The sequence below is a fragment of the Panthera onca genome, chromosome A1, assembly GCF_046562875.1.
Source record: "Panthera onca isolate mPanOnc1 chromosome A1, mPanOnc1 haplotype 2, whole genome shotgun sequence".
Classification (NCBI taxonomy): Eukaryota; Metazoa; Chordata; class Mammalia; order Carnivora; family Felidae; genus Panthera; species Panthera onca.
Window position 1 is genome coordinate 43,392,139 of NC_138339.1, and position 25,631 is coordinate 43,417,769.

The 25,631-nt window shown below is 36.4% G+C and overlaps 1 protein-coding gene, 1 long non-coding RNA gene and 1 other non-coding gene across 4 annotated transcripts; all 3 read right to left on the reverse strand.

Moving 5' to 3' along the window:
• Positions 1-261: 261 nt before the first annotated feature.
• LOC132680122 (uncharacterized) lies at positions 262-9,025 on the reverse strand. Its single transcript, XR_009610528.2, has 2 exons — positions 8,848-9,025; positions 262-536 (listed from the first exon to the last, which is right to left on the reverse strand). It is a non-coding gene; the product is annotated as an uncharacterized LOC132680122 (long non-coding RNA).
• LOC132682515 (U6 spliceosomal RNA) lies at positions 1,134-1,240 on the reverse strand. The gene has a single exon (XR_009611704.1). It is a non-coding gene; the product is annotated as a U6 spliceosomal RNA (small nuclear RNA).
• A 6,744-nt stretch (positions 9,026-15,769) lies between the features above and the next one.
• LOC132680860 (uncharacterized) lies at positions 15,770-24,971 on the reverse strand. 2 transcript variants are annotated; one of them, XM_060634738.2, is made up of 4 exons: positions 24,854-24,971; positions 19,796-19,922; positions 19,425-19,551; positions 15,770-18,293 (listed from the first exon to the last, which is right to left on the reverse strand). In XM_060634738.2, exons 1-4 carry the CDS (start codon positions 24,866-24,868, stop codon positions 16,748-16,750), a joined length of 1,815 nt encoding a protein of 604 aa, XP_060490721.1. In that variant the 5' UTR covers positions 24,869-24,971; the 3' UTR covers positions 15,770-16,747. The 2 variants fall into 2 exon arrangements, with proteins under 2 accessions (XP_060490721.1, XP_078302102.1); XM_078445976.1 differs by having other exon boundaries at positions 15,770-18,299; positions 19,458-19,551; positions 24,854-24,903.
• Between the last annotated feature and the right edge of the window lie 660 nt (positions 24,972-25,631).

Consider the following 25,631-nt stretch of genomic DNA (forward strand, 5'->3'; position numbering starts at 1 on the left):
AAGATTTCAATTCAGCAACCTAAATTTACACTTTAAAGGGCTAGAAAAAGAACAATGTAAACTCAAAGCTAGCAGAAAGAATAAAATGATAAAGATCAGAGAAGAGAATGATGTAGTTATTTTGGTAAGTGTTCATTTGGTTCTAAAAAGTACAGTATAGGAACTCAGTTATCATTTTCCTTTCTGTTAGAAACTCAACAATATGCATTCAATTTTAAAGCACTTCTCCAGGCAATGAGATATAATTATAGACAAACTAACCTGAAACAGAAATAGTTGTCCACTTTTTCTGGTTGAGCCTGGAGTTGAGGATGGAACAGAGCACAATTTTTGAGTTCAATTACCAGGACTGAAGTTTCACTAGAGAATAGGCCTTTCCCATTTGCTCCGTCATTTTCAGAGGGTGGCTTTAAATTATGTCCTTGGAGGTTTCCAGCTTGCCTCAGGCTCTGGGTACCACTCTGCAGCTTTACACACCAGATGGACCGAATTGGCATCACTGTTCTTGGTGAGAACATGTGAGGAACTTTCCATTCCTGTGAAATGAGAAGGGAAAAAGCAGTTCAATTAAGAAATCAAATGTTTTGATTTTAGTTTGAGTATTTTGAATATGATGCACCAAACACAAGGACTGCCTAACTCCTAACTCCTATATAACTTAGGAAGAAAACAATGATTTTATGAATAATTTTATCAAAATTAATGATTACCCCAAGGAATCAAAATTAGTAGAGGGGCACCTGGATGGTTCAGTTGGTTGAGTGTCTGACTTCAGCTCAGGTCATGGTCTCACAGTTCCTGAGTTCAAGCCCCACATTGGGCTCGCTGCTATCAGCATAGAGCCCACCTTGGATCCTCTGTTCCCCTCTCTCTCTGTCCCTCCCCCTGCTCTTTCTCTCTCTCTCTCAAAAATGAATAAATGTTTATTTTTTTAAAGTAGTAGAAAAAGACAAGAACAAGAAAATTTAAAGACCCGAGATAATTGAAATTTTGGAGAAAATAAGATAATAATGAGAAACTGAGCATAAGAATTGATAGCAATTTCAGAAGCACACCAAAAGCCAGTTGAATGGCACAGCTCTGATCAAAAGTCCTTACACTACCCACAGAAGTCAAATTGTCAAAGTAGATCCCTAGAAATTATACACTTTACTTAATAGCGTGTCAGCCTTGCCCAGGGGCCATGCTAATCTTCTCTGCATTATTCCAGTTTTAGTACATATGCTGCCGAAGTGAGCACTGCTGTGTACTTAATAGCAAATTTTACTAATAATTAGTGAAGGATACAAGCAAAAAAGCAGGCACAAAGATAGCGATATCTATCTCTGGAGGAGTCCAAACTATCATCTGTGCCTCCAAAAAATAGATTTTTGCACTGGGATATATTTTGTTTTCAGAATAAGAGATGAATATTCACTGTGTGTGTTGTACAGTTTGCCTGAGGAAGCTGTTTAAGTTCAGAGCCTCTTAGTTTTTACATTCCATCAGTTACACAGGGAACCTATGAGACTAACTTCTGTTCTCTGAGTTATGACCCCTAATCCATATATTCCAGGTTAGTTTATAATAAGCAATGCAAAAATGCTCCTAAAAACATTCTTAGATGAGAACTTCTTTGGTTATCTTCCTACTTGTAAATTCCATCAGAGTGGAGGAGAGAGTTACAGAGCTATTTTTAACTCTTTATTCTTTCTTTCTTTCTTTCTTTCTTTCTTTCTTTCTTTCTTTCTTTCTTTCTTTCTTTGCAGGGACCTGCATGAATTGCAGTAATGACAGTGGCAGGGAGAGTGAATTCACTGAGAGTGAATTAGAATATGTCAGAACATCCAGAGCTCCCCAGACACCATACTGTGCATTGTGGAATGTGGCTTCTCTTAAGGTACTTGGGGAAAGACAATGACACATTTCTGAGCATGCATGAAAGGAACACTGGGCTCCAGTGAGAATGTTTCTGACCCTCACCTCTCTTAACCATCCTCTGGGCTCATAGTTCTTCATAATCTAGAACTTCTTTTAATATATCTTCCAGCTGTCATCTCTGTCTACACTGAGGATCAGTGGGGCATGCAATGCAAAGCAGGGAACAAAGAAAGCTAAAGGCAGCAGGCATGACAGATGGGATGAATATACTTAGAGTAAATTATAAATACAAATGATATATTGATCAGTTTGCATCTGATCAAATTGAAGCATGTTTCAATATATGCAGTACATCGGACTTGAGTGAGGCAGAAAATTATAAACAATGGGGGTAAATTAGAGGAAGCATTCAGAGACACACAGATGTTCCAATGGCTCTTGATATTCACATTTCCAAACTTGGATTTTATATACTATCTTCTCAAAAGAACAAAACAATAAGCTCAATCACATACAAAAATATCATACATCATAAAGTTGATGCTTCATACCAGCCTAGGAAAGATGAAATGTTCAATAATTAGACTTGAGACTTGAGACTACTGGATAGCCCTAGGGAGGAACATTTCACTCATATTGCGTAGTTTACTGTAGAATAACTTCAAATAGATAAACGATTTAAGAGTTAAGATTAAAATGTACTAAAGAAAATTAAAAGTTAAAAAAAAATTTTTTTTTTGAGAGAGAGAGAACATGTAAGCAGGGGAGAGACAGAGGGAGAGAGAGAGAGAATCACAGAGCCCCCACATGGTGCTCGATCTCACGAACCATGAGATCATGACCTGAGCCTCAGACACTTAGCCAACTGAGCCACCCAAGTGCCCCAAGAGTTATTTAAAAATCTTTGTGTGAGAAATGTATTTAAAAGTCTGATTAAAAATGCACCCACAAAAAAATACAATCAGTTATCAAAAATTTACAATTAGCAATGTTAAAAAAACATAAAAAATAAAAATTGTAACTTATAGCTCTTACATATTGATGAAAAGATCAACATTATATATGGAACTATTACTTTCCCTCCAAAACTTGTTTCACCAATAGTTATCCCAGAATCTATGAATGGCAATACCATAACTCCAGTTAGATTGGGCCGAAAATCATCAAGTAATTATGAGCCTTCTATTTCTCTTCTGTTCATTTAAGGAAATTCCATTTACTCAACACTCAAGTCTGAATAGCATATGTACATACTATTCTCAGTGTCTGCATGGTGTTCTAACTGAGCCTGGGAAAGAGAGAGTCAAAACTCTTGATACTTGTTGAATCCAGTATAATAGGAAAGAGTATCAACTTGATATTTCTAGAAAATGTTTCCACATTACCATATGTCAAGCTTCTTTTCCAGTAGCTAGAACTTAGGAAACATTTTCTGGTTTTGAATCCATGTTTACACAGCTCTAAACATTTAACTGGACTGGAATGAAGCTAGTAATTATAATGAACACTAAACCTTGAGAATTATATGTTCTAAATGATACTCTCAACTTCACAATAACTAGAAAACAAAAATTACCCCATATTATGACTAATTTGGTTCTTGTCTATGAACTAGATATTTTATCATGGAGCCCATGATAGTAGGCCTAATTTTCTATGGAGATCTAACTTAGGCATCAAATATCCTGTGATACTGTTCGGGTTTTGAATTTAAAAATCTAAGGGGATTCAGTTAACTAACTTGAATCCAAAAATAAAAAATTCTGGGGTGCCTGGGTGGTTCAGTGGGTTGAACATCCAACTTTGGCTCAAGTCACAATCTCATGGTTCATGAGCTTAAACCCCACATCTGGCTCTCTGCTGTCAGCATGGAGCCTGCTTAGGATCCTCTGTCCCCCTCTCTCTCTGTTCCTCTTCCACTCCCTCTCTCTTTCTCTCTCTCTCTCTCTCTCTCTCTCTCTCTCTCTCTCTCTCTCTCTCAAAAATAAACAAACATTAAAAAAATAAAAAATAAATCTAAGGGTATTCAGCATTAGAAAGAAAAATATTTGGGATAAGGAAAATAATACAATTAGAATAAATCATTCATATCTATATATGCTACACATAATTACAGTGGGTTTGTAAACACTTTAGAGAAATGCATTAAAATTTTTATCCCATATAAATATTTTAAAAATAATATGAAGCAACACATATTCAGAAAATTAATTCAAATGTACAGGAGTTGTCAAATAGGTCATTTATATGGTTAAATTTTTTCTGCCAGTCTTTAATCTTAAATCACATGATTTAAGTGGATTTTGAGAGCTGTGATGTTTGTGATGTTTTTCAAAACATTCAGCACAGTTTCTTAATTACGGCAATAGCAACTTAAGAACTTATCTGGACTTTTCTCTACAGACTCTGTCACTTAAATCAGATGCCAAATAAATATGGCTTCTAACGTCACGAGAGCCACCATGCTAAGGCTAGAGACAGCAGGTCTGATTCACGGACCTTTCTGGTCAATAAGAGGTTTGGGTGCCATGAACACAAAGAAGTCATCATACATGAAGTATGAAGTAACCTGTCATACTTATTGGGTCATTTAGTTATCACCCAGTTGCTGCTAGCTTATCATAGAATCTACCTCATTTCTCTTGATCTCAACTAATGCTCACTAACTCTTACATTACCTCTCTAAGCTTCCAGGCCAACTTTTCCTCCAACAACCAGCTTTTTAGCTATAGACAAGCCTAAGGCATATGTTCTCTGCCCCTACAAAATATATATTAAATAACACTTACTAAACTGAAAGGCTGCAGCTACCTAAGTCTCTATTTTCCCATGAACAGAATCAAGAAATTTTTATTTAATTCATTTGGCAAATATTTATGGGATACCTACTCTGTGACAGGCATTGTTCTTTTTTTTTTTTTTTTAATTTTTTTTAATGTTTTATTTGTTTTTAAGACAGAGAGAGACAGAGCATGAGTGGGGATGAGGCAGAGAGAGAGGGAGACACAGAATCTGAAGCAGGCTCCAGGCTCTGAGCTGTCAACACAGAGCCCGACGCGGGGCTCGAACTCACAAACTGTGAGATCATGACGTGGGCCAAAGTCGGACGCTCAACCAACTGAGCCACCCGGGCGCCCCTGACAGGCATTGTGCTAAGCTTTTGGGACATTTCCAGGAACAGCAATGAGGCCAGAGTACCTTTATCAAACGGCATCGTCTCTGGCCTCCAAAGTACTGCGGCTGGAGCCCCGGCCCTGACTTCTCTTCCGGTGGCAGTATTTGTGAATTGTCCCGAGAGAAGCCACATTCATTTTCAATCTGCTCAGCTTGGGAGTTAGATTCTCATCGGTGTCAGACCCATTGTCAGATTCCCTTTCCTCAAAGGCCTGGCTGAAGACAGAGCACTCTTCCTCGATGTTAGGTGGTAGTAGTCACCTGTGGCTTCCAGCATAAAACCACTTGTGTTGAGGACAAGGGTTTCTTGTCCTCCTCCTCCTCATCTTCCTCTTCTTCCACCCTGAACAGACACTTCTGCCCACTGGTCGTGGGTTTCAAGCTTATCGGTCTCAGCATGGAGACAGCACTTGTCCAGTCCAGACAACTCGGGAGGTCTGAAATTCTGAAGACAGGATACAACCATAGACCCCGCCCCTTTTGTTTTGGGTTTGTTTTGTAATCCTATGTGATCCCAGAAACCCTTCATACAAGCCAATGGAAAGGAGCCTAAGATTATATACCTAAGTGGAAATGCTAAAAAGGAGGAAATATGGAAATAGCCAACAAATACAGATATTAAAGCAGGTTATTCCAAATCATCTCATTGCTTTATAACCATGATAATATGAAGATCCTTTTCCAAAAGACTTGAACCTCAGAACACTACCAACTACTGTTAAAAAATACAAAGTAGATGGGGTGCTTGGCTGGCGCAGTCAGTTAAGCATTTGGCTCTTGATCTCAGCTCAGGTCATGATCTCACAGTTTGTGAGTTTGAACCCCTCATTGGGCTCTGCGCTGATGGCATGGAGCCTGCTTGGGATTCTCTCTCTCTTTCTCGCTGCCCTTCCCCCTCTTGTGCTCTTTCTCTCTTAAAATAAATAAATAAATAAACATTAAAATATATATAAAGTAGGTTGCACCTTCATATTCTGTTCTCTCACTGAAATACTTTTCATTTCTAATGCTACAAATTTTGTGTTTTTTTCATCGACAATGTGATTTTTTGTGGTCTTGTTTCATTGTATATAAGTAACACACAGTGAAGTGCAAACAATTTAAGTGAATTGCTTGAGTTTTAAGAAATGCATACCCAAATACAGAAAATTTTCATCAATTCCTTTATGTCTCTTCCAGTTAACCCACTCACTGAGACAACTACTGCTCTGACTTTTTTAAAACTTTAATTCCAGTATAGGTAACATACAGTGTTATGTTAGTTTTGGGTGTACAAATCTGATTTCTTATACCAGAGATTAATTTAGCCTATTTCAGGACATCATATAAATGGAGTCATATATATCTTACTTTAAGCTGGTATCACACTGTCTTGATACTGTAGCTTTAACAGAAAGTATTGAAATTGAGTAGGAAGCTCTCCAAATTTATGTTTCCTTTTCAAGAATGTCTTGACTTGTTTACGTTTTTTATATTTCCATATGAATTTTAGAATCAGCTTGCCAAATTCTACAAAAGCGAACAAACAAAAATTGCCTGCTGAGATTTAGATAGGGATTATGTCAAATGTATAGACCAGTTTGGGGAAACTTGGGATCTTGAGTCTTCTGCCCAACCAACCAGATACAGTTTTCCATTTATTTGGGTTCTTTTTATTTCTTTCAGCAATGTTCTATAGTGTTCAGTGTATAGGTTTTGCATATATTTTATTAGGTATATTTATATTGCATATTTTAATGCTATTACTGGTGCTGGTTTTTTTTTTGTTTTGTTTTTTAAGTAAGCTTCATGCCCAATACCGAGCTCAACGCAGAGGTTGAACTCACGACCCTGAGATCAAGACCTGAGCTGAGATCAAGAGTTGGACGCTTAGCCAACTGAGCCACCCAGATGACCCTAGCACTGTTTTTAAATTTGGTTTCTGTTTGTTGTTACTATGTAGATATACATTGATTTTTGTATTTTGGTCCTTCACGGGAATTGTCCCTTTCATCCAAGCTATCAGGTTTACTGGCATTAAGATGTTCATAATATTTTCTTATTATTTGGATGTCTGCAGAATCTGTAGTTATGTCACTTCTGTCACTTCTGATTCCGATCGTTTTCTCTCTTTTATCCTGATGAGACTGTGACTCACATCAATCTTCTCAAAAAGCCAACTTTTGCTTTCTTTTACAGTTGATCCTCCAGCAATACAGGTTTGAATTGCATGAGTCTCCTTATACACATATTTTTTTCCAATAAATGCAGTACAGCACTAAGATGTTATTTTCTCTTCTTTAGGATATTCTTAATATTATCTTTTCCCTAGCTTATTTTATTGTAAGAATACAGTATATAACACATACAACACACAAAATATGTGTTAATCAACTGTTTATATGTTATCAGTAAATCTTTCAGAGAACAGTAGGTATACTAGTAAAGTTTTGGGGGAATCAAAAGTTATATGCAGATTTTCAAATTGCATGGGGGACTGGCACCCCTAACCCCCACATCGTTCAAGGGTCAACTGTATTTGCTCTATTTTTTCCCCATTTGATTTGTTCTCTGAACTTCATTATTTCCTTTCTTCTCTTTACCATGGGTTTCATTCTTCCCTTTTACCAGCTTCTTAAGGTGGAAAGTGAGAGGCCATAGCCTTTCATCTTTTCCAATAAAGGTATTTAGTGCTTTACATTTCCCTTCAAGTGCTGCTTTAAGAGGCATCCCACAACTTTAGATATGTTATGTTTTCATTTTCATTCAGTTCCTTTTAACATTTTCTTTTACCAGTGGATTATTTAGGAAGATGTATTTAGTTTCCAAATATTGGGAGATACTTTTGTTACTGATTCCTAACTTAATGCTGTTGTGCTCAGAAAATACACTTTACCTTTTAAATTTGTTGAGACTTGTTTTATGACCCCTTAATATGATCTACCTTAGTAAATGTTCTGTATGCACTTAAAAGCAATGTGTATTCTGTTGTTGTTAGATGGAATGTTCTTACAAATACTAATTAGGTCAAGTTGGTTGGTAGTGAGGATGTTCAAGTCTATCTCTATCCTTGCTGATCGCTTATCTCCATGTTCAATTAATTATTAAGAGAGGGGACTGAAATTTCCAACTACAGTTATGAACTTGTCTAGTTTTCCATATAGTTCTATCAGTTTTTGCTTCATGTATTTTGAAATTCAGCTATTGGGTGTGTAAACTTTTAGGTACATCCTCATAATAAACTGACCCCTTTATCATTATGAAATGTTTTTCTTTATCCCTTGTAATTATTCTTAGTTCTGAGATATATTTTGTCTAATATTAATACAGTTCCTTCTATAATTTTAATTTGAGTTAGCCTGGTATATCTTTTTTCATTCTTTTAACCTATTTGTGTCTTTATATTTAAAGTGTGCTTACAGGCAGCATAAATTTGGGCTGTGCCTTTTTATCCAATATGACAACCTACTCTTTTAATTGGTGTTTAGATCATTTATATTTAATGTGAAAATATATATTTGTTAGATCAAGTGTATCATCTCAATTTTGATTTCTATTTGTTCTATCTTTTGCTATCTTTTCCCTTTTTCTGCCTTCTGTTGGATTAATTGTATATTTGTTATTCTTTTTTATCCTTTTTTTGGATTATTAGCTATAAATGTTTAGTTATTTTAGTTTATTTAGCATTTCTACCATATACTTCCAGCTTGTCCCAATCTACCTGCAAGGAATGTACCACTTCATGTATATAGTATGAGACTCTTACAATATGGTCATGATCATGTTTTGCCATTACGTGACCATAATGCCCCTCTAATGGCTGGTTTGGCCTACCTTTCATAGGTATACTTATGGATGGTGTGACCTTCTTCAGACAGCCATATCCAGGAGCTCACCAAGGGTTTCCTTAGATAAGGAATCCTAAAGCAATATGAGACATCTGATCAGGCTTTCTCTGGATCATCTCAACAAAATCCAGAGCCAGTGTCTGCTGGTAATTTTTTGGCACCACCTGCAACAAAAAGAGAGTATCATTAATCAGGACATACCTCCCAAGGTACTATATTTCTGGATGGTCCAATCTTAGAAGGACAAAGCTTAGGGGGGTTCACTGAATATGTAGCATCAGTGGTCTCTCCAATGTTCTTTATGCACCGGTTTTCTTAGCTTATTTAAAAATCTAGCCTGATTTTCATGTTTATGTGTTTCCAGAACAATTTTTTAAATGTGTGTTTGTTTCTTTATTTTGAGGGAGCATGAGTGGGGGAGAGGCAGAGAGAGAGGGAGAGAGAGAATCCTAAGCAGGCTTCACACTGTCAGCACAGAGCCAGATGCAGGACTCAATCCCACAAACCATGAGATCATGACCTGAGAGGAAACCAAGAGTCGGATGCTTAACTGACTAAGCCACCCAGGTGCCCCCATGTTTATGTGTTTCCAACCAATTCTCACTGCCAGGATGTAGGATTGGTCCTTTTTGAACACCAAAGCTTTAGGATTAAGATAAAATTTTGAATAGAGATGTAAAAAGTTTTTTTAAGTGCAGATCTTTTTTGGTGAAAATGAAGGTTGCTGAATAGAAAGCAACCATATGCTGCCTTTGTGCAGGCATCACAAAGCATGAACTAGCTCAAAGCACAGTTTAGAAGGGAGAGCAAAGCAGGAGAGGCAGCACAACACAGTGGTTATAAGTGTGGACTCTGAAATCAGAATACCTGGGTTTGAATTATGACTTCTGAAAAATGAAAACTAAGTAGCTCTTTTGTTTGTCGGATATTTTGATTTTTCTGGTAGGTATAAAGGAAAGGTGTTAAAAACAGTTTTCTGTTTTGTTTTGATGATACAAAACTGTGTGCTCTCAAAACAGCTTTCCTGCTTTAAAATATTGCTACAGCCTTTGTGTGAAGATGCTATCTTGTTTAATCTGGTGAAAAGATTCCAAGAGGTTGTGGTCACATGGCATGCATTGTATGGTAAGGAGGTAAGTCATGATGGGTGTGCAGTCTATTACCATCAGAGTTATGAAGCTCCTGGTGGTGTGAAAGAAGTATAGTCGTTCAGGAGACTGGAGAAGTTTCCAGATAACCATCTCAAGGATTACTTGAGATCTCTCACAAATCCAGATTTGCACGAGTAAGTGCTAGGCAGTAATTGAATGCATTCCTAGAGAATTCTGTGATCTTTCAGTCTCACCAACTCAGAAACACATTATTTCCCTCTGGCAGGAATTTTTCAAAACCTCTAATCCACTTAAAGCATAAACCATTAGAATATATAATCCTCAGTTCATATCACAATATGATGTACCACAGGAGGTCCTCATTAAGATGACTGAATGGGTTCTTCTAGAGCTACTACAGATAAGGACTCAAACATCAAGTCTTTCATTGGCACAAAAGGAAGATGAAATTCCTAGTTGTAATGATATGAATAGAAATGATGTTGACATGGCTATGCCTGGTGGGTAAGCACAATATAGAGCTGGTAATGAGAAAACAAAAAAGACATCTAGAATATGAAATTAAGAATCAACGTGGGGAAGTATGTCAATGATTCATCTGCAAAGATGACTTAAAAAGAGAATTTTATGGGTAGTAAGAAGGGAGAATTTGAGCTTTCATAGACCATCTAATACATGACCATGCTTCCTTAGATACTTATCAGTTTGCAATTTTAGCTTGTTAATGTAATTATTTTTAACTTGGTTGAATTTTTACAGCCATTGAACTGGAAAAATATTATGAATAAGGTTATCAACATAAGAATATTTTGTTCATCTGAAGTTTTGTTCATTTATTGTTATAGTAATATTAGTGTTGAATATTTGATATTTGTTTAAGCATACTATAAGAGAAAGTAATTACATAATTCTGCTAATGTGTTTAGGAATCATTATTTTCAGTGTAAGATGAAAGAAATACTAGTAAAATATCAGGGTTTTATGAAAAATATGAATGTAACAGTATGAACTCATAATTTAAAACAGTATGTTCTGATTTGTTGCTATGTCCACTGAAGGTGGTCAAGACTCAATGACACCCCATTGGATATGAGTACCTGTGGCAGACAGACTGGGGTTTTCAAATACCATTGCCCACTAAAAGAAACCAGTGCTGTTTGGAGGAATGACTGACACCAGGCCTGGCAGAGGCAATATGCAGGATGAATCTGAAGTATTGTAACTATGGCAATTTCTTAACAGTGCATTTCAAATAACATAAGTTATCATTATAATGAACTCTAAGTTATCAATTCTTAATTTCATGCCGTGGGGTTTTTTTATTTCTTGCTTGAAAAACCGTTGAATAATGAAAGTCAGTTATCTTCTGTTTGCTTCTAGAACTTTATAGTTTCTACTTTTACATGTATATCCATGACCTATTTCAAGTTGATCTTTGTAAATGGTGTGTAACTATGGATCAAAATTCTTTTTGGTTGTTTTTGCAAATGGATTTCTAATTGTTCCAACATTATTTGTTGAAAAGACTACCTTTTGTCCATTGAGTTACTTTGATGACCTTGTTAAAAATCTGTTGTCCATATATGTATGGTTTGGTTTCTAGACTCTATCCTGTTCCATTGGCCTGTCTGTTCTTACACCAATACCACAGACTTGATTATTCTAACTTTACAAACCTTGAAATCAGGTAATATGACTCTTCTTACCGCCCCCTGCCCCTGGCCACCGACCAAAAGGTATTTTGTTTATGCTAGGTCTTTTGCATTTCCATATAAAAATGTTTAAGTTTATTTATTTATTTTGAGAGAGACAGAGAGAACACAAGTGGGGAAGGGGCAGAGAGAGAATCCCAAGCAAGCTCCACACTGCCAGCACAGAGCCCAATGTGGGGCTTGAACCAACAAAGCCACGAGATCATGACCTGAGCTGAAACCAAGAGTAGGACACTTAAGCAACTGAGCCATCCACGTGCACCTCCATATAAATTTTTGGATCAGCTTGTCAATTTTTACAAAAATGCTGCTGGAATATTTTTGTGGGTGATTCAACATACACATCAATTTAAGGGGAACTGATACCTTAACACTGACTCTTTCCATCTGTAAGCACACTATCTCTCCATTTATTTTTTTCAAGAGTCACTTTTTTTTTTAAACTTTTTATTTAAATTCCAGTTAGTTAACATATAGTTCAATATTAGTTTCAGGTGTACAATATAGTGATTTGACACTTCCATACAACACCTGGTGCTCAGTTCAAGTGCACTCCTTAATCCCCATCACCTATTTAATGTTTATTTATTTTTGAGAGACAGAGCAAGAAAGCACAAGCAGGGGAGGGGCAGAGAGAGAGGGAGATACAGAATCTGAAGCAGGCTCCAGGCTCTGAGCTGTCAGCACAGAGACAAATGTGGGGCTTGAACTCACAAACAGTAAGATCATGACCTGAGCCGAAGTCAAGTCGGAGGCTTAACCAACTGAGCCACCCAGGTGCCCCTCCCCATCACCTATGTAACCTATCCCCCCATTCACCTCCCCTTTGGTAACCACCAGTTTGTTCTCTATAGTTATGAGTCTGTTTCTTAGTTTGCCTTTTTCCCCCTTTGCTCATTTGTTTCTTAAAATTCCACACAAGAGCCACTTATTAAGTCTATTAGTTTTGTGGTTGTTGTTGTAGTTTTTGAAATATTCTACGTGGAAGACCAGGTTGTCTGCAATAGAGACAATTTTATTTCTTCCTTCCCTAAAGGTATGCTGCACCACCACAACCACCTTCCCTTTCTTGCTTTCCTTACTGCACTAAGATCACCAGCACAATGTTCACTAGGGAGAGCAAAGCAAACATCTTTGACCATTTGCCAAATGAAAAAAATGCTTGGGGGCAAGCATTTAGTCTTTCACAATTAAATATGATGACTAGATTTTTTTTTTTTTATAGATGCTCTTTAACACTATGAAGTAGCTACCCTTTGTTTCTAGTTCACTGAGTTTTTGCTCTAAAAAGATGTGGAATTTTTGTCAAATAATCTTCTGCATCATTGAATGATCACATGGTTATTTTTTTTTTTTAGGCTGCTGACATGATGAATGACACCAATTGATTTCATATATTGGACCAACCTTGCATTTTTAAGTTAAACACTACTTGGCCGTGATGTACTTTCCTTTTAAACTATTGCTAAATCTGATTTGCAAACATCCTGTTAAGGATGGCTATGGTCTATGTTCAGGAAAAACATTGGCCACCAAATGTATTTTTCTTAGAATGTCTCTGTCTGGCTTTAGCGTCATGGTTAGTGCTAGCCTCATAAAATATGTTAGAAATCCTTGCTCTTCTCTTTTCTGGAATATATGTATGAATCGGCATTTTTTATTTAGTTGTATTCAAATCTTTTTAAGATCCTTTAATTATCTGTAGATTCTGAAGTGATGCTGTTTCCTTTCATTGCTTGCTATGGATATTTATACCTCCTTTTTCTTTGTATTGCCATGGTATTAATGATCTTTTTAGTCAACATTTTGTTGTTCCTACTTCTTTTTTTTTCCATTTTTAATCTTATTTTTATCACTTCCTTTTTTACTTTCTTGTAGTTCACCATACTTTTTTATTCTAACCTATTGAGTTGGATGCTTAGATATTTTCGGGCTTTCTTCTTGTCTGATCTGTACTTACTGCAATACATTTCCCTCCATTACAGGTTTAGGTGGAACTGATTTTGTGAATAGTATGCAGTAATTATGTTTTCATTTTCTGTTTTACCCATATGGATAACTGAGCCAGAAGCATTTATTGAAGTACAACATTTCTCCTACTGTTCTACATTGCCATATTTGTCGTAATTCAAATACCTATAGGTAATTATGTTTCTGGATTTTCTTACCATTGGTCTATTTGGCCGCCCATGTGCAATACGTTGTCTTAATTATCACTTTATGGAAAATCTTAGTCTGGTAAGTTCTCCAAATTTGCTCTTCAAAAGTATCTTGGCTAGTCTTACCTTTTAGCATTTCCATATGTAATTTTATAATTAAATTGTAAAAATTTCAAAAAAAGAAAGCTTATTGGGGTTTTGATATAAAATGCATTGAATACCATGGGAAATTGATCTTTATTCAGGGACGTTGAGGGATATAATCATATGTCCTAGATTCGGTGCCATGGGCAAACATGGTAAGAGGTACTGTCAAAACTTATCAAGAATGGACTGTCAGAATAAGCCTGATACAGAATTAAGCAAAACAGGGCATCAGAGCAAGCTCAATTAACTACTGATAAAAATGGAGTCCTTGCCACTTACTAACAGTAGGATGATTCATAACAACTGTAGCTTTAATTCCACATAATAGAGCTAAATCCACACAGAAATTTGTAGCCAGTTGCTAGTTACCTGCATGCTATCTGGTATTTTGTTGTTGCTCAATAATAAAATAAGCTAACTCTATATTTACGAATGGGCTTATTTCTTTGGATTTCAATTTTTCTCATCTCCCCAACAATATGCAAATCACTTTGGGGGAAAATGGGCATCTTTAATATTGAGTCTTTCAACCAAAAAACGTGGTAAGTCTCTCAGTTTATTTAATTAAGTCTTATTTAATTTATTCAGTAATGTTTTATAATTTTCTATATAGAAGTTCTATACTACATGATTAGACTTACTTTAGGGGGGGTTCATATTTTTTATGCTAATGTAAATGGCATTTTAAAATTTTCATTCTGCTGATATGTAGAATGAGTTTACTTTTTAATATTAAAACTATATAAAGCAACTAAACTCCTTTATTTCTAATACTTAATCAGTTATTTTTGTTCTCCTTATACACCACTGCATCATCTATGTCCTTATTACTTTTTCCTTTTTAATCCTATGCCCATTTTCCTATTCTTGCTTCATTGCACTGATCAGCTCCTCTAATAAAATGCTCAAAAAAATAAAAAAAGTATGGTGAAGTATTAAGTCAGTAGGTGCTAAGTCTAAATTTGGATGTTTATAGAAGCCCATTATCAGATCAACAGGCTGCTTGGAGGTTTGTGACAGCAGAAAATCAAATGGGAGGCTTGTAAAGTAGGAATTATGAATCTTTGTTATTCTACATAAGTTCTGTATCTGTCACTATATAGAACACACTCTTCATTAAATTTCTATGTATTCCTGATATGTTCCTTTTTTTTCTTATCCTTTTTAAAATTTTATTTATCTATTTATTTGTCCTTCTCACGCCTTTGTAAGGATCAGTTGGGATGTCTTCCACGAGAAAACATCAGAGCAGCTCAACCCAAAACATGTACTCCTAAGCATTCTTTCCCTGGTATGAATTGTCAATTACATCTGATGACAGTGTTCTCAGCTCACTGCTCATAATGAGACCAAGAATTTGCGTGCACGGACTAGGAATTTCCCACATCCATGTTAGGCATCCCCTGAAGAGGTTCTCACCCAGGGGGTTACCATCTTTTCACAACAGACAGTTCAGCCATTGAGGAAGAGGATCTGGTGGGCAGGAAATGTGAAAGAATCAAGTGGAAACTATATAAAGAACTATGTGAACATAAGTATACAGACATTCTCCTTCGTGCCAGGAATGCTCTTCTGCAGAAACCTCTGGCAAGGGTCCTCATCTAAAGCTGCTCATGCAGGAATAGACAACCAAAGCAAAGAGAGGAGATATTTTAGAAATATTAAGTTCTTAAGCCTGTGAAGAGTTTTTCTCTACAAGTGTTCTTTGTTCCCAGAGAAAACAGTTGGGGCTGCAGGGCAGGAATCAGAAAATAACTGAAGAGACATTAGACGTGATCTTTATGTGTAACCACCAGTTTATAAATGTATGTAAAAAACAACAAATGCATAATAAAATGTCACTTGAACATACCAAGAATCAAGGCCACTAGGGTCAAAAACATTAAAATGAACAGTCCTGGGAATAGGTTATCAAAAGCAGAGTGTCTGAAATACAAGTTTAGATGTAGCTTTTACATATTAGTCTTAGCATCCAGCTGCATGGAAATGAAAGACAAAAAGAATAATAAATGAAAATGTACTCTTCACTATACTTTTTTTTTTACTGATAGGAAATATTCAGATGGGTGAAGCAGGCTTGCTTGAAGTTACACAATCTGCGAGTAGCTGAGCCAGTATTAGAACACAAGACCATCTGGTTCAGTACCAAAGCATTTCCACAACACCAAACTCCCAGTGAGGGAGAATAAATGGGTGATCTGGTCAAGTAGCACCAATTTCAAGATCCAGGATCCTTCCAGAGAGACAGGTCAACTTATATGATTGAGACGGGAAAACGTATAAACATCATCTGATCCACCTATCTTTCCATCTTTGTACAAGAATTTTACATGTATCTTTAGGGGTCATGCTAAGCCCCTCCTTATAATGTAGTTTCTAGGAATTTATTTATTTATTTATTTATTTATTTATTTATCTATCTATCTCAAGCTTTCTTCATGTCCTTTACAGGGAATTACTGTATGGCCAAAATGATGCCAAGCTAATATTAGCTATTTCACAATGTCTGGTTATTATTAATGTGGTATAATATAGAATATGTAACTTGACAACATTCTATATACATAACTTTAAAAGTTTTACACACCATGTTGAAAATGTTCTTCATTTATGATTATTTTCCATCATCTTTGCTGAGTTGGGTATCACCACACTACAGACATCTATAAAGATGTCTCATAAATATCAAATCAATCAGGTTCCTAGTATTTATTAAGGCTTGAGCTAATACTGAAGGCTTTTCTGCGTTCAGTTCATTATGATTTTACTACTGTATGAATTCTCTGATGTACAGTGAGTTGTGACTTCTGGATGAAGGCTTTCCCACAGATAGCACATTGATAGGGTCTTTCCCCAGTATGAATTCTCTGATGTAAAACAAGGTCTGACTTCTGGGAAAACGCCTTTCCACATTCAGCACATATGTAAGGTTTTTCTCCTGTATGAATTCGCTGATGCCCTGGGAGGTGAGACTTCTGAGAGAAGGCTTTCCCACATTCACTGCATATATAAGGTTTTTCTCCTGTGTGAATTCTCTGATGTCCAATGAGATGTGATTTCTGACAGAAGGCTTTTCCACATTCACTGCATTTATAGGGCTTTTCTCCAGTATGTGTTCTCTGATGTATGATCAGCTGTGACTTCCGGGAGAAGGTCTTCCCACATTCAGTACATTCATAAGGTTTCTCCCCAGTATGAATTAACTGATGTGTAATGAGTTCCGTCTTCCTGCTGAAGGCTTCCTCACATTGAGCACATTTGTAGGGTTTCTCCCCAGTGTGAATTCTTTTATGTATAATGAGGTGGGACTTCTCACAGAAGGCTTTCCCACATTCAGTACATTCATATGGTTTCTCTCCAGTATGAGCTCTATGATGTATGATCAGCTGTGACTTCTGGGAGAAGGCCTTCCCACACTCTCTACATTCATAAGGTTTCTCTCCAGTGTGAATTCTTTGATGTATAATGAGGGGTGATTTCTGGGAGAAGGCTTTCCCACACTCACTACACTCATATGGCTTTTCCCCAGTGTGAACTCTCTGATGTATAATGAGGGAGGATTTCTGAGAGAAGGCTTTTCCACATTCAGAACATTCATAAGGTTTTTCCCCAGTATGAGTTCTCTGATGTACGATGAGATGAAACTTCTCACTGAAGGCTTTCCCACATGCACCACAATCATATGGTTTCTTTCCAGTATGAATTCGTTGATGTACAATAAGCTGTGACTTCTTGGCAAAGGCTTTTCCACATGTAACACACACACAGGTTTTCTCCTTAGTTTCAACATTCTGATATTGCATAAGGGATTGTTTACTACTAAAAATGTTCCCACACTGATTGTTATTACAGGGCATTACTCCATTGTGAATTTTCTCAAGATTAGAATTAGATGCACCATAGCTAGATGATTTTCCACATCCCAAACTCTCATCAGGGTTTTTTCTTGAATTACTCTTATTACAACTACGTAGATCAGCATTATATTTCAAGTTCTTTTTAAATACATCATAGCTATGGGATCTTTGTCTTAAAGTATCTGGCTCTATGCACTCTTGAAATATTTTTCCAAAGGCATTATATTTATGGCCTGACTCCACAGTCACTGTTTTGTTGCTGATGACTGTTACTTGCCTGAAAAGCTTGTCTTGGTTTTCCTGACATCTCTGTAGCTGGCCATCATCTTGACAGACTTTTAAAATGGAGTACAATGAACCATCCTTTGTGACTCCTTTCAGGATATTATTACGGAAGGAAACAGACCCCAAAATACATGATTTGGGGTTGTCAAGGTTACTTTTCCTGTCTAAAAGAAAGAAAGATAAAATAAAACAATTATAAAGAACAATAAACAAACAAACAAAAAAGAACAATAAATATAATGCAGAAGAACAGAACAAATGATTAACCCAATGTAGTTGATGAACTCAGAACACAGGGACAGAGACAGGCCATCTCCTAACACAGGTCAGCATAAAGTATGATCAGATGAATGGATGGAAAAGGATATTAACGAGAAAAATTAGACCTGAAGGAAATAGAAATGTATCTGGGTTATTATCACTCTAATCGTGGATTATTCTTCTAGAATTTTCCCATTTCTCCTGCTTTCTGAATGGAAATCCTTTTCACTTTCTGAATTCATTTATCTTATAAACCATTTGCTACATATATACGTAACTATTATCCTGTGACCATTATCCAAAGAAACAAGGTCCTTCTGTACTCAAAATATTTTAACTCTCTTCAGTCTACTTTCCTAATTAAAAACTAACACAAACAACAGAAAAGTCCAAGATCCTGCTATGGATTCAGTATCAGATTCACACCAAGAATCCAAGCTTATATTCCACTACTTCCCATAACACCTTCAATATATACCAACAGAAACTAGCAAAGTTCTCCCAGAAAAGCCTTCATTCTCTACCTTCAAAGTTTTATTCACACACCCTCTCCCCACCACAATCTGCCTTCACCTTCCTCCTTCAGCATCACCAACACTTAGTATGTTTCAAAGCAGCTACAGCTGCACGCTCCAAAAAACACCTTCTCAAATTCTGCTGCATATTTAGACGTGCATTTTCTCTGAACTTTTAAAATGGTAAAACTTTTAAAATGGTATATTTGACACATAATTTTGTACACCATGTGCCTGGAGGTCTTACCATGTAAAGTACAACCTATGTTCTTCGGAGGAATTTGCCTTTCTATTGCCTTTTCATAAAAGGTGTTAAAGATACACATATATGCAGAAAGGAAGAAGATCAATAAGAAACAGCCTCCTCCTTATAAAGGTTAAGAATTATTTAATTATTTGTCAAATGCCTACTAAATTCTCAGCACAGGAACAAACAATAAGAAATCTCGATAAGGATTTCTTATCGAGCCTCAGGCATCAATCAATTAAGAAAACAAAACAATCTGAGATTTCACTTCCCTTGTCTCCCATCTGCCTGATTTTCATCTGTATAGATCCAATTTGATACGTCTCTCTTGATGATCCATGGATCTTCTCCTTGTTCCAACTTAGAGATGACATCTGGTTTGGAAACTGGATATCCTATTAAGTGGAAATCACAGAGGAATTGGGATTGGGGGCACTGAAGGAAAAAAGAGAAGGTGTTGTTTCAGAAGGGCTACAATGAATCAGTCCAGTTGACCCTCAGCAAACACCATGACCTCTGTTTGGGAAGGTCTGAAGATCGTAAGTCATTATATATCTCAGGAACCACCTAAGCACAGCACCTGATAAGGAAAGGCCCTTGGTTGGACAAGTCTGAGTGATGCAGGGAAGCCATCCTTACCCAGTGAGATCACATGGCTGAAGTTCTCCAGCATCACATCTCTATACAGGGTCCTCTGAGCAGGGTCCAGTTGCTGCCACTCCTCTTGGGTGAAATCCACAGCCACATCCTTGAATGATACCAACCCCTGTAACAGTATATTCCTGTTCAGTCTGAAGTGACCATTCTCATCATTCCTACTATAGTATATAAAACTACAACTACACCTAGTTTTGTATCATAGTATTTGGGAGAAACAGCACAAAATCTTGTCTTTACAAGAAGAGACAGATTAGGAAAACAGAAGAGGTAAATCAAAATGCCTACCTAATACAAATGGTAATTTAATAAATGATAAGGGCAGCATTCAAATAACTGAGAGGAAAACAGATTATTCAAAGAATAATACTGAAACAACAGGAGAGTCAACAGGAAAGGAAGAATGTTGAATCCATATGTTAAAGGTGGAATTAATTGTATGCTCTTAAAATTCATATGTTATATGCTAACTGCTAGTTTCTCAGAATGTGACCTTATTTGAAAACAGGGTCACTGCAGATGTAATTAGTTCTATGAGGTCATTAGGATGGACCCTAATCCAATATGACTAATATCCGTATGAAAGGGAGAAATTTGAACACAGAGACAGACACACATAGAAGAAAGATGATATGAAGAGACATGGGGAGAAGATGGTCACCTATAAGTCAAGGAGAGGGGCCTGGAAGATTGTTCTCTTACAGCCTTCAGAAGGAATCAACCCTGCTGACACTTTTGAGTTTTGGCTTCTAGCCTCCAGACCTTTGAGACAATAAATTTCTGTTGTTTAATCTACCCAGTCTGTGGTCTGTTGTTAAGGTAGCCCTGGAAAACTAATACACCATATTTTATGTCTTGAGAAATGCAAAATATACATTCTAGATGAAGCAAAAAATTAAATTCTAAAAATATAGCCAAGAGCATAAAAGTAACAAAACATGGGAAGATTTTTGTTAATAATTACAGAGCAGAGAAAGCTTTTGTTTTTTGAGTTTTTTTAATGTTCCTTTTTTATTTATTTTGAGAGAGTGAGAGAGACACAGAGAGAGGGAGCGAGCAGGGGAGGTGCAGAGAGAGGGGAAGAGAGAGAATCCTAAGCAGGTTCCATGCTGTCAGCACAAAGCCTGATGTGAGGCTGGAACCCACAACTGTGAGATCATGACCTGAGCCAAAACAAGGAGTTGGGCACTTAACCGACTGAGCCACCCAGGCGCCCCTAGCAGAAAAAGCCTTTTAAAATAAGAGATTAAAAAGAGAAAAAACACACATAAAGAATCACAGAATGTCAGTGTTCTTGAAGATCATAATGTAATACCCTCAATTTATAGGAAAATAATCATAGCTTCACCTCAATTAATGGTTCTCCGATATATATATAGATATAGATAGATATATATATGTAATAACTAGTAATATAATGAAGTATACCAATTACAGTAGCAATACTGAAAACAGACATAATGAGAAATGTACAGGAAACACTCATAAAAAAATAAGATTATTGATGTGACATTAACACACAAAAAAATTGGGTAAATGTAGAGCCGTAAGGTATTTCTGGAGGGGAAAGGGACTATTTTAATTAGGTCACCATCATGTTCACAGTTGTCATCTACTAGAATCTGAGTGATGTTTTTCAGCTTTTCCTCCTAAATATTTCATTATTATCAAATATTGCTTTCAGAACAAAAACAGATTAAACACAGTTTCCACTGTCAACACCCCCTGCTTAAAAGTATCCACTGGTTCTATCCTTTCGTACACAATCAGTCTCAATCATCTCAGTCCCACGCCAAGTCCCATATTCACACCATCAAGCTGCCAAACATTTAATTTGTCCTTAAAACAACCTTATTCACTTTCTCATTTTACATATGAGAAAACCTAGAATTACAGTAGTTCAGTAATCACTTGCCAGAGGTCAGGAACTGAAGATATGATTAACTCTCAGCTTTAAAAAGCAGGTATTCTGATTCAATGGCTCCACACTGCCTCCTTGATATTGTAAACAAGGTCTTCTGTATTTTATTGTTTTAATAACACCCTTAGTCAAACTTCCAACGAAACACCCTAGATTTTCGTTTTCCTCAAATTCTCAGCCTTCCTAAAACCACTCTGCCCTCTCTACTTTTGTAAATGTTGTTTCCCATCCTTATCCTACTTCTCTCATGATCTAAAGCTCAATAATCTTTTAAGCCTATTTTCTAACTCCTTATACAGCTGGTTGCTCCCCCCTCTCTGTTTTAACAGTTCCTTGCTCCCATATCTATTATAAAATTTTTATTTGTCAATGCTGCTTTCCATGTCTGTTTACCTAATTTTTCTCTGCATTCCTCCCAGAAAAAAAACCATACCGAAATCTTCTTGAGATACTCCACAGCCAGTCAATGCATGTGACACAATTAGGTACTCAAGAAATGTTCACTAAAAAAAGGAATGAATGAAGATTACAGAAAATAAAATAAAGTTAACATTTAACTAAGAATAGTTCTGTGGATTAATCAGTTACATTCTTTTGATCTAAAGAACAGTGACATGAGAAAGAAAATAAATGTGGAATGTAGAGAAAATCCATTCTGACAGGAAGTTTAAGAGATGCAATTTTAACATTCTGATTTTGCTTTATGAATTATACTCAAATGCTTCATTATACTAAGTATGCATAAATTTTGTTAATTTTGAGAAAAATATAATGTATAATCAGTGGGAAATTGTACTCTTATCATCTACAAACAAATGTTTATGGCTTGGGTGACTGGGAGAATGGAAGAGAGAAGGTGTTAGAAGAAGAAAGAAGAATAGATATGTATACAAATAATGACTTCACTTCTGGACAGTATGGGAAAAATATAAATCCCTCTTCCTAAAGGAACAGGCATACAATCAGTTAATAAGCCCCAGTAGTCGGATTTATTAAGCTAATAAAAATCCATTTTCATTCTCTAAAGCTACTCCAACAAATATAAGACTAACTAGATATGTAATTTTAAACCTTCCAGTTGCCACATTCAAAAAATTATTTTCAAATATATATAGGTATCTCAATATATCCAAAATATAATTTCAAAGTATAACTGACCTTTAAAAATTATTAGTGTGCTTTTTGGAATTGTGTCTTCTAAACTCGGTATGTATTTTACACTTAAGGCACACCTCAATTCAGGCTAACCAATTTCAAGTGCTCAGTAATCACATGTGGCTGGTCGCTCTGCACTGAACAGCACAACTCTAAAGCTACTGACATTCAAGAAAAAAAACAAAACAACCTTACCTTTTTGCAATAGAACCCACCTGTTAAGCTTTACTGTAAAATACACATGAGCACTCCTAATGCAAAAGTTGATTACTATATTTGATAATAATAATGATGACAATATAATAACAATACCAACAATTAACACTTAATTTAGAACAAACCATCCCAGGTACAATTCCAGGCATGGTTTTTATTTACTTAATTCTTACAACAACCCTATGAGGTTTCTAATCCCCATTTTACAGATAAGGAAACAGTCACTGTTTGACCAGGCTGGAAAGAAATATCATGCATCCACTAAGATAATAAAGAATTCTAGGGGCACCTGGGTGGCTCAATCGGTTGAGTGTCCAACTTTGGCTCAGGTCAAGATCTCATGGTTCATAAGTTCAAGCCCCAGATCAGACTCGATGCTGTCAGTGCAGAGCCCGCTTTGGATCCTCTGTCTCCCTCTCTCTGCCCCTCCCCCGCTGTGCTCTTTCAAAAATAAATAATCATTAAAAAAAAAAAAGAATTCTAGGTACTGGCATAGGAAGATATTCAAAATGTATACAAAAATCTTTACCTGGGACAATTAAAAAGCAAGTTTTGCAGCACGGAATCTTTACTGTGTAACATTATTTCTCCAAAAGAAAAACACAAGAAAGTAAGAGACACTCTTATACATTTGTACTTTCACATGTACACAGTTAATCATAGTTATATTGAAAAGGTTTGGAAGATTACAAACAAATGGTTAACACTGAGAGTCTTAGAAGGAGGAGAGTTAAAAGGTTTAAATTTTTATCATTGATATAGTTTGAAATTTATATACCATGTACATAGCCAATGTTGGCAGAGAGAAAAATCACTACACACTATTAAAAATGGAAGTGCAGAGAAGGAACTGGCCTCGAGTTGGAAAGTGATCCTACACAATCTGAAACCACAGCAAAGGGTATGGAGTATCAGGGACCCATGCTCTACAAAGCTTTGCCAGAGAATTATAATGTAAGAACTGCCCTTTGGGAGAAAAATAGATTTTGGAAGACCATTCAAAATGCACCCATCCTGTGTTATCTAGATTTTAGCAGTAGGTAAAACTGGACAATAGGAAGCCTCTATAATCAATCAGGTCCTCTAAACCAGAAATCTAACAAACTTTTTCAGTAAAGCATATATTTTCAGCATTGCAGGTCATACGGTCTCTGTTGTACTTACCCAATGCTGCCATTGTAGCAGGAAAACAGCTACAGACAATACATGAACAATAAAACTGTCCATAAAAATAGAGAACTGAATTTGGCCTACGGGCAATAGTTTGGTGAGCCTAGCTCTGAAGGATAAAGTTCATGGAGTCTGGCTATGACACTGTAACTTCCCTCTAAAAGAGATCATTTTGTGATACAGCTACCAGAAATCTACTGTTGCATTTACCACAGGAGTGTTGCTAAGAATACTGTGTACTCCATCATCTAGACAAAGACCCAGAATGGAAATTTGTTTTAGTCTTACATGGTAAGAAAGAATTTCTTCCCATGGAAAACTGATCTGTTTTCTCTTTAGAGGACTGTAAATCAATTAAGTGGTGATGTCTTCAAGAAAGATCAGAAAAACTGGTACGTTCGTTTTTAAAAATGTTTTCAGGCCAGGTTTATCTACATGTTCCCGAGAAACTCTTTCTAGGTCTTAACTTTCATTTTGGCTACCTTCTCCCTAATCCAAATTTTAGCTATTTGCACTATTCCATTTGGTCGGACAGAAAATGAAGGAAATTCTGAAAATTAAATACAAAAGCAACTCACCTGGGACTTCATCATTCTCTGCTCTCTTCTACAAGTGCAGATGTCTGAAAAAGCAAGACTGGTGCTCAGATGGGCATTTTCACAGACCAGACCGTCTGCTGCTTCCACATTCACCAATCTAGAAACAACCACTAGAATCAGCTGTATGATGACACAACCAGTGGGGATAAGGCTATTTGGTCCTTGAGAGGGTCAGGAAGCACTAGGTGAAGGAGGTCCTCTCGTGACCACACTATGAAGATACAGAACTTGGTCAGGGTGGTTTAATTGTAAAGATGTGAAGGTATATTTCACACTGACTTACTAACAGCTTATTGTTTCCCTATGAATCAGTAATTCTATTTGTAGAATATTCTCTTAAGGCAATAAACATAAATGGATATGTATAAAGTAAACTGTAGATGGACTGCTCCAGCAACAAGAATGGCCATGACCAAATGGAAAACTGAGAAATGCATTCCCTTATTCCCCAGAAAGAACCAGCAGCTGAATTCCAATAATCTCCCAACAGGTCTTCTATATTTTCCCCCAACTCAGCAAACTCTCTTGCCAATCAATATTCATGGGCCAAAATGTTAATTTTAAGATGTTTTCTGTTTAAACTATTATTACAGATTTTCAACAGTGCAGTCATCTACATATAAAAATGGTGATAGGTTGGAAACACTCATACAAGAGAATATACTACAATGCAGGAAGGCATATTACCCGGTCAATTTTTCTCAGTCCCAGAAGGAGTCATTCAGACAAGACTGAACTGGTTCAGAGCAACTGAATG